Source organism: Neomonachus schauinslandi, chromosome 8 (assembly GCF_002201575.2).
Source record: "Neomonachus schauinslandi chromosome 8, ASM220157v2, whole genome shotgun sequence".
NCBI lineage: Eukaryota > Metazoa > Chordata > Mammalia > Carnivora > Phocidae > Neomonachus > Neomonachus schauinslandi.
Window position 1 is genome coordinate 240,799 of NC_058410.1, and position 12,837 is coordinate 253,635.

A 12,837-nucleotide genomic window follows, 5' to 3' on the forward strand; every position below is an offset into this window, starting at 1 on the left:
CAGGGTCTGTACACACGGGAACTCCTTGCTTGGATTCAGGGTCTGTACACATGGGAACTCCCTGCTTGGATTCAGGGTCTGTACACATGGGAACTCCCTGCTTGGATTCAGGGTCTGTACACACGGGAACTCCTTGCTTGGATTCAGGGTCTGTACACATGGGAACTTCTTGCTTGGATTCAGGGTCTGAACTCATGGATACCACCTGCTTGTCCAAAGTCATTAAACCCTTGGGTTTTTGGAAAAACCATGGAGATATCTGCCCTGGCAAAAGATATGATGCCACACCCTTATAAAAAAGAGCTTTGTTTGGTCCCAAAGGTAACATCTCTTCTAGCTTTTTCTCACCCTGATGTAAGCGAAGAACTTTAGATATATGGTCTGCTACAGCTAAGATAATGTTACCCTTTTTGTCAAAGTTCTCCTTTACAGAGGTATAGGAAGACAAGCATTTGTACCGAAAGCTTTCAAACATGCCCTCTGGGATTATGTCATTGCCAAGCAGGCAGGCCAGAAGAGGAAGGTCTGCCAGGCTGATATCCAGACTCTCACAGAGCTTCTCTCTACAGAGCATGACAGTATTGAGACTCTCCAGGCAGAGATCACCAATTGAAAAGTAGGGACAAGTATCATAAATTAAGTAGTCAGTGTCTTCTCCAAGAATCCCAAGACAGTTATTCTGGAGGCCATAAGATGCCACCTCATAGTCGGCCTCCTGTAAGGAACACAGGGTTTCCTGACCCAGGGTCTTCAAAGCAAATCGTGTAAAGATGGCCAGCCCAGATGGGATGAAGAACATGTTTCTGCCTGGTTGCTCCTTGTGTGACTTGATATAATGGAAAATCCTGGAGATCTCCCTATTGTTCTTGAGTCTTCGTTTCACCCATTCACCTCTCTTATCCTGCTCCACCATGCCATCAAAAAAGAATATCAACTTGATGCCAACAGCTGTAAAAGTCTTAACAAAATCCCGCAAAGCAGAAAAGTATTCCCGCCACTGGCCACCGCAGATCCAAGATTCAGGAGTATACCAGTATCTGAGACAACACATGGCGTCAACCACAATGGTAGGAGTACATCCAGGATGCTTGTTTCGGTGGTGTTCTGCCAGTTCTTTGAAATTCACTACTGTACATATATGTGGGCAGGTACTGCCCACAAATCCCTGCAAACCTCTCACACCCATAACTGAACTCCTGGAAAGGATCTGGAAAGGAAAATAAATTAGTAATTATGGCATTACCATTGGATATACACCTTTTAAAGCAAACACAGACAATATTTAATATTCACTCTCTAGTTGCAAAACACTCTAGTCACTAATAAGATATGGAACATGACATACTGGTTAGGAGCCTAAAGAGCTTTCACTGAAGACAAAGAAGCACTTTACCCAAGCACGAGTCACCAGAGCCCACCTTCACGAGGGCCACACAGTGTAGCAACCTGCTAAGATTTGTATGAAGACTCTTATTCAAGGGATTTCTCAACCAAATTAAAAAATAGGACAACAGTTTTCAAAGAAGTATTATTTCCCATCTAGGAACTCAGAAGTTAATTTTGAAAACCTAAAACATATATAGGTACATACAATATCCATGTTTCTCAGAATAATTTTACTGAGTGAAAAAAGGCAGACCAAACAGGTGTACACACCATAGGACCCATTTGTATGAAATTCTAATTCACTGAGAGTGGGGCTGATCGGTAGCACCAGATTGCAGGCAGTGGTGGTCTGTGGGGCAGGCAGGAGGGAGGGATTTATACAATGGAAACTTTTGGGGTGATGGATATGTTCACTACTTCAATTGTGGTAATAGTTGGACAGGTGAAGACATGCTAATCCTTGTCAAATTATACACTGTAACAAAGTACAGTTTACTATCTATCAAGTACACCTGAATAAAGGTATCAAAAAGAAAAATACATATTCTGTATGTATTTCTGTAACATCTGAGTTGGTGACTGACTGACTTTCTGTAACATCTGAGTTGGTGAACTGACTGACTTTGAATGGAAAACTGCCCACTCTGAAATGCAGAAACATGGTAGTTCAAAGAGTTAGAACTCAAAATCTGAAAAAAAACTAAGCAGAGTACTTTAGATGTCATTGGTCAGAAAAAATTCCATGATGACGTCTTTGATCTTAACGGCCTACGATTTTCACTTTGGTTTTCTTTAAGACTCATCAGGGCTTCACGTCCATTGATAAAACAAACAAGAAGTCCTTATTACACAGACAGCTCTAGGAGAACAAACGAAGCCTCTCCAGGCTTGGGGCTGAGGGAGGCAGCCATCAGCTGCTGACACACATCCGTGAATGAGGACTCTGGCCTCACGGTGCATGCGCTTCCCACCAGACAGCACTGGGCACTCAAGACACAAAATCTCTAGGCTTTAAAACAACTCTGACAGGCAAAAAGCTGTAAGCTCCATTTCACAAATGAACAAACTGCAAATAATTTACTACGTTGAGAAAAGTCCTACAGAGGACTATCTTTTAAGAACTTACTGCCTGTTAATGGACACTGGCCCCTCAAAAAATTTGAAATTATCTATTTAAAAGCCATTAATATTGAAAATACATAAACATGGAGTGGACATAAATTTCACACATTCATGTTGAACTTTAGAGAAATCTTGCTTGTTAAGTTATTAAATACAATGGAATACACAAATCCATAGACCCCAAACCACTGCAGAGCTATCACTAGCAAAGGATTTACCTTGGGAACATTACCAAGGTGTGAGTTTTTGAAGCAGAAACTGGACTTCATAACATGATTATCTGGGCCTCCGGGTATGGATCCTATGTTTGCTAAGGTGACGCTGTATTTCTTTTTTTTTTTTTTTTTTTTAAAGATTTTATTTATTTATTTGAGAGAGAGAGAATGAGAGAGAGCACATGAGAGGGGGGAGGGTCAGAGGGAGAAGCAGACTCCCCGCCGAGCAGGGAGCCCGATGCGGGACTCGATCCAGGGACTCCAGGATCATGACCTGAGCCGAAGACAGTCGCTTAACCAACTGAGCCACCCAGGCGCCCCGATGACGCTGTATTTCTGAAGCCAGTCTTTCTCATGAGATTCCAACACAGTAGTTCGGCTCAGGTTTGGAAAGAGAATGGAAGAGCACAAAGAAGGGTGGGTCAGAGTGGATTGAAAAAACAGTGCTCAGACTTCACAAACTCTATCTAGGCCATTATTCTATGCCTAGCTTTGAAAAAAGCAGGCTTGCAGGGTGTGCTGATGATGAACAGACCAAAGGCAAATCCTACAGATTCGGACTCTTTCTCCATGGTGAGACAAGACTCCGGGGCTTTCCCAGGTTCCCTGGGGGGTGCTAGGCATCTGCCGGAGCGCACCGTCAGTGCCTGGGGGTACCCGCCCAGCAAGCCCACCAGTGGCCAGTGGGAGCTCCTCGCGAGGCACCGGCCGGCTGCAGACACACGTGAAGACAAAGCCGAAGCAGAGCGGAACCAGCCCTCAGGCCCGGCTCCCACACAGACGTGGGTTCGCGTTTGTGCAGCAGCTCTGCCACGTTTGGGTTGGCTGCCTTCCCTCACCAACAGAAAGGGATTTTTGTTTCAAGCATTTTTCTACTAAAACTGCAAGAGACAACACTGAGTTGCTCAAAACACTCTCCTCTTTATTTTGGGAGAAGTCAAGCTCAGCCTCTGCTTTGATTTTATTCAAATGTTTTTCTCTTTTCCCACCCAGCAGTGAAAAGCTCACTATTATAATTAAACATGTACTGGTTTTTCCTCTTTCACACTGCCAATTTCTCACATTTTGAATCACAAATTTCTTCAGGAATGCTACGTTACAATGTGCTCTTCTATGGCATTTACAAAAACAGATTTGGATAAGCGAAGACCTGGGAACTTGTGACACTGGATGATGCCTTCCGGTACCGCAGCACTTTGAGGCGTCCAGTGCTCCCGTCACCCACCCCTCAATGCACTCAGTGTGCTGTACAACGAAATGCCTAAAAAGGAAGTTCTGTGGGTTTTACCTTTCCTGAACAATTTTAAGGTTTTTTTTAATATTGCTAAGAGCATATACAGCTAACCCTTGAACAACATGGGTTTGAACTGCATGGGTCCACTTATACGTGGGTTTTTTTTTTCAGTAAATATAGCACAGTACTGTACATGCATTATCTCCTCCTTGTGATTTTAATAACGTTCTTTTCTCCTGCTGACTTTATTGTAAGAATACGGTATATAATACATGTAACACACAAACTGTGTTAATCGACTATTATCAACAAGGCTTCTCATCAACAGCAGGCTATTAGTTAAGTTCTTGAGGGGTCACAAGTTATTTGTGGATTTCTGGTTGTGCGAAGGGGTCGGTGCCCCTAACTTCCACACTGCTGAAGAGTCAACCCCACTGAGGTTTTTCATTCTTTAAAGGTAGTTTTAAAGATCATGGCAAACACATATGTATATATGTACATATACACACAATTTTCATTAGTTAGATAATTGCTGTTTAGAAAGAAAACAGATGTCTCATTAGGGAGGAGTCTTACTGCCCAAAATGGAATCTGGGAACCACTTCCATTAATGTGGGCCTCCTTAGGGCAAATGACATCACTCTGTCATAGCCCCAGCACCCAGCACTGTGTCCAGCATGGCAGGGGCCCAGTAAGCACTTGTGAATGAATAAGTGAAGGCACTGAAGGGCAGGTGTATAAAGAGAAACCAGGAATCAACCAGTTGACAGACTCCGACTGCAGGCAAAGAAAAGAGCAGGGAGCAAGTAGCTGACAGACTGGTTTGGGAAACAAAACATTTGATGCAGGAAAGTTTACGGAGGAGGAGCCGGCAGGCACAGAAGTACAGCTGGAGCGGGTCGCACTGGGAGGGGCCGCGCTCCTAGGAGAAGCTTCCTTCCACACAGCTGGACCAATCCCAACATCCTGGGTTACCAGAAAGGGAGGAAAGAGAAGTCCAAAAGCTCCCTTATTCACAATCTTTCAAATGACGAACACAGAGACATGAAGAGTGCCGGGCCTCAGCAGACAGATCAACCTAACTGCCACGGATGGAAGGGGCCAGAGTACCTCTGGACACAGGGACAAATGGACTCAGGGACAGCCCACAGATGGAAGGGGGGGTGCAGAGGGCAGTGTTTGCAGGACAATCGGTAGCAACAGCAGTGACCACCTTAAAGCACACCCAGCATCCGACAGCGTTAAAGCATAATTTTCAAAGGCTAAGAGACAACCCATGCACACATAAATTAATGAGGGAGCCACCAAGATGGGAAGCTAGTTCAGAGGGCTTTGAAGAGCTGGAGTTGACTGAAACAAGCTATTTTCAGTTGGAGACAAATCAGGTTGAAGTCCTACAAAGGAATGAAATCAAAACCTTTGGGTTTATTTTTATCAGAAATAATTTGCATCTCTACAAGACAAAAAATCTACATATTAACATGTAACATCAGGGTCTGGGCTCTAATCAAGAGTAACCAGCAAAGTCAGAGAGCTACATTTGGTCGGAAGACAGAACAGCCTTGGGTGACTCTGTTGAACAACGGCCCATGTGACAGTAACAACATAAAAACATGCAGTCCTTTTCCCTGGCTTCATTTCCAAGTCTTAGATAATGTTTCTTCCACTGGTAACATGCTGGCTGGGCCTGGGCCCTCAGGGAGGGCCTCCTGTGGCTTGATGTGGATCATCTGAGGCCTGCTCTTCTTCCCCTGCCTCCCCACTAACTCCCCTACAAACAGAAACATACGGGACCCCTTCACACAGCAAGGCAAGACCAGGGACTAAAAACTCCCAAGAAAATGAATGCTTACCCCACACCAGCATATGGGAACATGTTAGCTCAGTGTTTACTGAGTATTTATGAATGCACAGACCAGGTGAATGAGTAAGCTAAGAGTGGCTGCCACCTGGGTTGGTCTCCATGCCTCAGAGGACAACCACCCAGGGCTCATTAAACTGCTGACAAGACGCTCTCCTGGACCAGATTTCAATCAGGCTCCTCTGGGCCCTCCTCTCAACTAGGCCTCAACCTTGGGCTTCCATGTACATTCTAGCTGAGTCCAGTTTCAGCAAGAGTCCTGCTGAGTCTGCCTGGAGAAAATCCCTACCCTTGATAGATGGTCACCCTCAAGATCTGATCAAAGGCTTCATCCCCTTGGTTCTCAAGGACCTCCTCCCTCTGCTGGCAGGTTACAAATCCCCAGGCGTCTGCTGTGTTCAAAGCTGAGCCTAGTTCTCTCCCCTCGTGCAACAGTCTTAAGTGAAGTCTTCCTTACTGTTTTAGCAAGTCTCAGTATATTTCTTCTTCAACACTGCATCTCTAAGAAGCTTATTCAAATGAGAAATGGGAAGCCTATAGCTATTATGATGTACATTGTGTGTCTAGGTATAGATGTCCAGACTCAGGATGTTCTGGAGGACCCTCCGGAACACAGTCAGGCCATGGCCACTGATGCCAAGATTCAGAAAACTGGTGCATGGCTGATGTAGACACTCCATACTTGGTAGGATGACCCCTCTTAGCTGTGTCCTAGGAAGAAGTGACAGAATCTAGGCAGTACAGTATAGTCGATATACGGAAGGGCTCTAGGGAGTTCAAATTCTAACCTCCACTTAATAGCAGTAAAATTTTGAGCAAGTTACTTTACTCTATAAGCTTCATTTTTCATATCTCTAAAGAGGTTTATAAGATCTACTTCATAAACTGTGATGCAATTTCATTTATATTACAAATTTATTCATAAAACATACCATCAGTTGCCTGAAGTTTAGTAAAATCAGCCCAGCACCAGTCAAAATTCTTAAATTATTTCAAAATTTAAAACAAAGCCATACAAGTTCTCGTGAGGTTTTACTGTATTTATGATTTTTCAAGTTAGTTTACTTTAGTATCAGGAATGTATTTATTTATAAAAATTTGTCTCTAAAAGTAGCCATGCTCTTTGCAGAAAATTCAGAGACAGCACAAAGGAAAAAAAAAAACAAACTACTTATAATCTCATCTTCCAAAGATAAGGACTACAATTTTAGGGTACATATTTCTAATTTTTATTATTCATTGTTTTTAAAAATTGGGATACTCTTGTCCTTTCTGTAATCTACTTTTGTGTCTTAATTTACCACGAATATATTCCCAGATCACTGTGTTAACCTTCCCCTGCAGTGTTATTTTTAATGGATACACAGTGCCATAAGTGTGTATCACATCTCTGTATATAAATCTTTGAGTACATCCTGAGCACTTCCTTGGGACAAATCTTAGATATGAAACTGCTGAGTCAAAGAGCGAGCACATGGTGGTCCTTTTTTCTTCAACAGGATGTCATTTGTAGCTGCCATTCATTAATACTCAGTTCTCCTCAACAATACCAGGTGATCTCCTCAACAATACCAGGTGTTTAAACATGAATCTGGTTTACTCCTTTAGCAAGTACCTTTAGGTCATTCACAAGAGCAGACACTAGCTATGACCAAGACACAGGGCCCTGCCCTCTAGCAATTCACACTCCAGCAGGAAAACATTCAACCCACAATAATCACTTGGGCTGAGCTGTAGCTGGGGGAGGGGGGTGGCAGGGGGGGATGCTCAGCAGGGAGACCCAACCCAGATCCAGGATCCACAATGGCTGTCCTGAGTAAGGGCAGTGGAAGTGAGCCTGACAAAAGGCAGGAAGGACAGGTGCGGCCAGAGCGAGATGATGAGTTGGCAGCCAGATGGGAGGCACAAGAGTCACAAGGAATGAGGATTTTTAAAGTCTGTAAGATATCTTTTCTTATCAGTAAATGGATGTTTCTAAGGTGCTTACAATACACCTGTTCTACTAAGTAGTTTAACCTGCAACTTTATTTATATTATAAATGTGTATTTTATTATAAATGCTTGAGGACAGCACAGGAAAAAAAAAAAAACCCACCAACTCTCAGTATGGCTCGAACCCTGATTTAAGGGAAGAAGAGTGAGGAGATGAGGATGCACACAGGGCCAGACAGTGAAGGGGTCTGCCACGCACATGTATCTGGACTTCAGCCCAGGGGAAATCAAATACTGGTCTAGGCTCTAAAGTAAATACATCTTAGAAACACTGCCCTGGGGCGCCTGGGTGGCTCAGTCGTTAAGCGTCTGCCTTTGGCTTGGGTCATGATCCCGGGATCCTGGGATCGAGCCCCGCATCGGGCTCCCTGCTCCGCGGGAAGCCTGCTTCTCCCTCTCCCGCTCCCCCTGCTTGTGTTCCCTCTCTCGCTGTGTCTCTCTCTGTCAAATAAATAAATAAAACCTTAAAAAAAAAAAAAAGAAAAGAAAAAGAAACACTGCCCTGACTCTGTGGAGAGAGGATGGAGAGGTGAGCCTGGAGATGAATGAGGGGCTCTAGCTGGCACTGCTTGTTCTGCTGCCCAACATCCAAACCTCTGTTTTGGAAGAACCCGAAGGGATGCAGAGTCCTAATTCCTACTGCAAAGACAAAGGAGGTAGAGACCGTCTTCTGGCTCCCACACACCTACCAAAGACAAGAGTTCTGAATTCCCATATTTGCTCAGTAAATTGCTCCAGGCCCTGTGCTAACAGCTATGGACACAGCAATGAACCAGACAAAGTCCCTGACGAAGAAATGGGCCCTGAGAATGAGAGTGAAAGGCACAGGGTCTGTCAGAAAAGGAAGTCTGGCAGTGTGTCCATGTGTCAAAATGCAAGATATTGTACACTTACTCTACAAGGCGACCAGCAGCCATCTCTAGTCCCACTGGGCCAGGATCAGTTTGCTCAGACTCATGAAAGGCATGCCATGCTGCACCAGCAAAGCAGGCCAAAGAGCTGGTGCTGGGCAGCAGCCAGCAAGGTGTGCTATGTTAGAACACCTGCCTGAGGTCATACACACTAACAGTGAAGCCCAGATCTGAACCCACTTGCCTCCAAAGCCCATGTACCTTTCACTAGGCCCCACCCGCACCTAACTGCTCCATCTGAGCAGTCTGGTTGCTGCTGCCTCCAGTGCTAGAAAGACCACTCACTGCACAACTGTCCGATGGGTGTCCTTAGTCCAGAGAGCTCTTCTTCCTGAAGGTTCTCCCAGTCGGAAGGGTACTCACGGAATCATCAGGATCAAAGGGGCAATCCAGAACACTGGGCTTTTCCCTAACCCTCCGAGGCTCTACAAAACCCCTTAAAGGACAATGACACATAATGTGAAAACCAGTGTCACTCACTGAACATAGATAAAGATGCACGTAGGCCTGTAAAATTTATGCTTCATTTATCCAGACTTCAGGGTAAGAATCCAATGTAAATTCATGAGTTAAAGCTAAAACAATTTATTCATAAGAGACTTCTTCAGGCTCTTATTTATCATCTATGGACTCATTTCTGTTCAGTTCTAACAACGAGGTCCTACGTCCACAGTAGAGAAAAATACAGAAAGGGCATCTGAGGCAGGCACATGGATACCAACGGCAGTAGGAACCGTCGAAAGCTGACCAGGGGAAAGCAAAAGAACAGGAAAACTAAACCTGACAGACACAAAAACTCCAAACAAGTAACAGGGCAACAGCTGTCCGGGCCTCAACAAGTCCTACCCCGTTTACATCACAACGTAACAAATTACGTTTACAATGTTTACTTGAGATCATTAAAGAAAGTTTATGCTACATCCTGCACATTCTATTAAGAAAGCAGGGAAATAATGTATTTTAGAAAGACTGCCATCCTAGATGGGAGATTTTGGTGCTTAATGGGCAAAAACCCAAAACTCATCTACCCAGAAAACTCTGCTGTTTCAAAGAGACTTTTTCTCTTATCCTGGTTGGCAGTGGTTTTATTATAAGTGACTTTACAGTAACTTACTACCCTCTGGGCTAAAGCACAAACAGGAACAGCATACTGCTGCACACTCTTGGAACTTTGAGTGCACATGTGGGACTCTGCAGCTAGACAGGCATGCTGAAGGATGGATACAATAATTTAGTCCACACTACAGTAAACATTCTATAATAAAAGCAATGGATTCTCACTTATTGAGTAATATTTGTTTATAAGGAAAAGGGTGCTCAGGAGTGCGTTTTTTTGGTTGGCAATGGCTCTGATTTACTGTGTGACTGAAGACAAATCATTTAATCTCTTTGTAGATCACTGATTCCCTTTTTGGTAAAACTTAAATGATGATTTACCCTCAGTTTGGTAGATTTTAAACTACTACTACAAAATCCTTTAAAAATATCTTTATATAAATAACTTAAACCTTAAATAACATGTTTTTAGTCTCTGAAAATTTCTCCAACAGAACACCTTACAAAGAAACAGACATCTAAAAGCAAAGCAAAGTTATTTATACCTGTTATAAAGCTTTATAAAAATAACTGATAGCATCAGGGTTGCCTCATTTTCAAACTAATAAAAGAAAGCATGCAATGAATTCCTCTGATTTTCCAATGTATAGCTCTAGCTTCTATGGCGATCAAGAGCTGCTTTTATGACCTCAATTAAGTGGTCTTTTCCCTCTTACCATTAACCTTTTCTTGAAAGAGGTGGGAATCCAGCAGTGAAATAAGTCAATACATACATTGTTGCAAAGGTTCTGCCAAATGCACTGAGATGCCAATCTGTGGCATCTCCCTCCTTGACGGCAAACTAAAGCCAGGTTACAGCAGGAATTTGGTCAGCTCCACTCGTTCCTATTTTCCCACCAAGCCTCAATAACGAACACACACATGTAGGGGGAGGTCTGAAGGACAGGAGTGCAAATACCAAGACAGCAGGATGAGATAAATGGCCAGTTTCATAGGGATCCAAGTTGTGTGAGGCCTCAAATCTACACATTTGAGATCCTTCTTTTTAAAAAATACAAAATTATAAACACAAGACCTCTGAGGTATTTCCCAGTGCCTTGGAAGGGGTTCATGAGAGGGAGGGACCGTGACGCCTGATCTTCATTAGCTTTACAGTAAATCCACCCCATAAATGACACCGAGATTAAGGTCCAGGGATGGGGCAGAACCTCAGAATACGAAAACCTACAAGTGCCCTCAGATGTCACCTACTGCAGTCTTGTCCCTTTACAGATGAGAAAACAGCTGGCCAGAAGTGATTAGAGATCTCCGTATGTCTGGAAGATTAGGTAGCTGAAAATGACACGAAGGAAGTGAGAGGCAAGATGGTCAAGCAACAGTATGTATGGAGAGGTGAGCAGTGAGGGGCTTGGCACAGCGAAGGTCTTGTCAGTGCTTTTCACCAACACAACTAGTAAGAGGAGCACAAGTGGCATTCTGAGACGACAGGAATGACAAGGTCAGGGGGAAACCACTATGGCAGAGCTTAGGGATGGCAAGAGATGGGGTGGTGAGGAAACCAGAACACAGAGAATGGGTGAAGGCTGTGCTGGTGCAGAGAGGGCAGCCCCTAGCAGCCAGGTCTACACATGGACAGGTCCAAGCGCACGTAAGACGTGAGGCCATGAGAAAACAAAAGGCTGACATACAGAGGAACTGTGGAATACTGCTGCAGACCAAACAACACAGGTTATACGTGATCGGTCAGGAACCTGATGCTGCAGACTTGTTCTCCAAGCTTTTCTCACTCTGAATCATTTCCTCAAATGCTCAAGCCAAAAATCTGTAAGTCATCAGAAATACCAACGTCTCCTGTCTTTCCCATCAAACTCACCTCCCAGTTCTCTCCACTACCATATTCGGGTTTCCAGTTCTAAAACTTCTTTCCTGCAGGACTGCAAAAGCCCTCTTCTCATGACCTACAGACAGACTGACCCCACACCATCCTCCTACACCTGCCAGACACTCTTCACGGTAAGATCCGATCACCTCCTTGCCCCAAATTCTCTATAGCTTCCTGCCATTTCCCATCTCTAAGCAATGTGTCTCTTCTCCACTTCCTCAGACGGTCTCAAACATGGTTTCCTCTGCAGGAATGAACGGCCTCTTGCCCTTCCTTCACCTCCCAACTCCTGCTTCTCTAAAATTCTGCTCAAATCCCCCCCCTGCCCAGAAACTTCCCGGACCCTCCCTGACCCCTCCGCTCCCCCTACACTGGTCTAAGTTCCTTGCCGTCAGCGAACCCCGTCTTCTCCTTTCTGCAAGGACCCTGGAGCCCCAGTTCAGGACAGCCCAGAGATGGCTGGGGGGGAAAGGCACACAAGTTTTGAGCCGCGAGTGCTGAGGTCAGAGGACGCCTCTCTGGGGACGATCACACCAGCTGTGTGGCCGGGCAGCCGAGAAGAGTGGCCCCGGAATCGGCACACATCTCTAGAGGGGAGCGGAGGGTCAGGATGACGCCAGAGGAGGAAGCAAGGCGCAGAGCTGTAGGGGTCCGGCGGCCAGGGAGTGAGGTGACAGGACGGAGAGGGCCAGGAGGGGAAAGGCGGTGGGCGGCGAGTGTCCCAGGTACCCGGAGCGGGGCGGCGGGGCTGCGGGCGGGCAGGGCCGCGGAGGGCTCGGACCCGGGCCCAGGGACCCGCGACGGCGCAGACCCGCGAGCGCAGCGAGCCGAGCCGAGCCGAGCCCGGCAAGCCGAGAGCGGCCCCAGACGGCGCTGGTCCCCCAGGCCCGGCCCTACCTAGAGATGCGCCAGCTCAGCCAGAGACGCGGCCGCACCACCCTCGGCCCAGCCGCAGCCGTCTGCGCACTTCCGCTTCCGCTCCGAGCGCTTCCGCTCGCGGGACCGCCCCGCGCGGGGGGCGGGGCCTGCGCGGTCGGGCCCCGAGGCGCCGGGGAGGCGAGCTGCGCAGGCGCCACGCCCGTTGCCTCGGAAACCGCGCGGTGCTTCCGAGGTCGGGGTCGCACGGTCCCGCGGCCGCTCGTGGGCGTCGGCAGGGCGCAGCCTCTTTCCCCTCCTAC

At 46.0% G+C, this 12,837-nt stretch overlaps 1 protein-coding gene across 1 annotated transcript in view; it reads right to left on the reverse strand.

Annotated features, from left to right (window-relative positions):
- Positions 1-12,604, reverse strand: part of FAM120B (family with sequence similarity 120B) — a 107,327-nt gene extending 94,723 nt beyond the window's left edge. The window contains 2 exon segments of the mRNA XM_021693287.2: positions 1-1,207; positions 12,557-12,604. The exon segment at positions 1-1,207 is cut by the window's left edge and continues 11 nt beyond it. Of these exon segments, the coding sequence (XP_021548962.2) occupies positions 1-1,186 (1,186 nt within the window). The 5' untranslated portion in view covers positions 1,187-1,207; positions 12,557-12,604.
- Between the last annotated feature and the right edge of the window lie 233 nt (positions 12,605-12,837).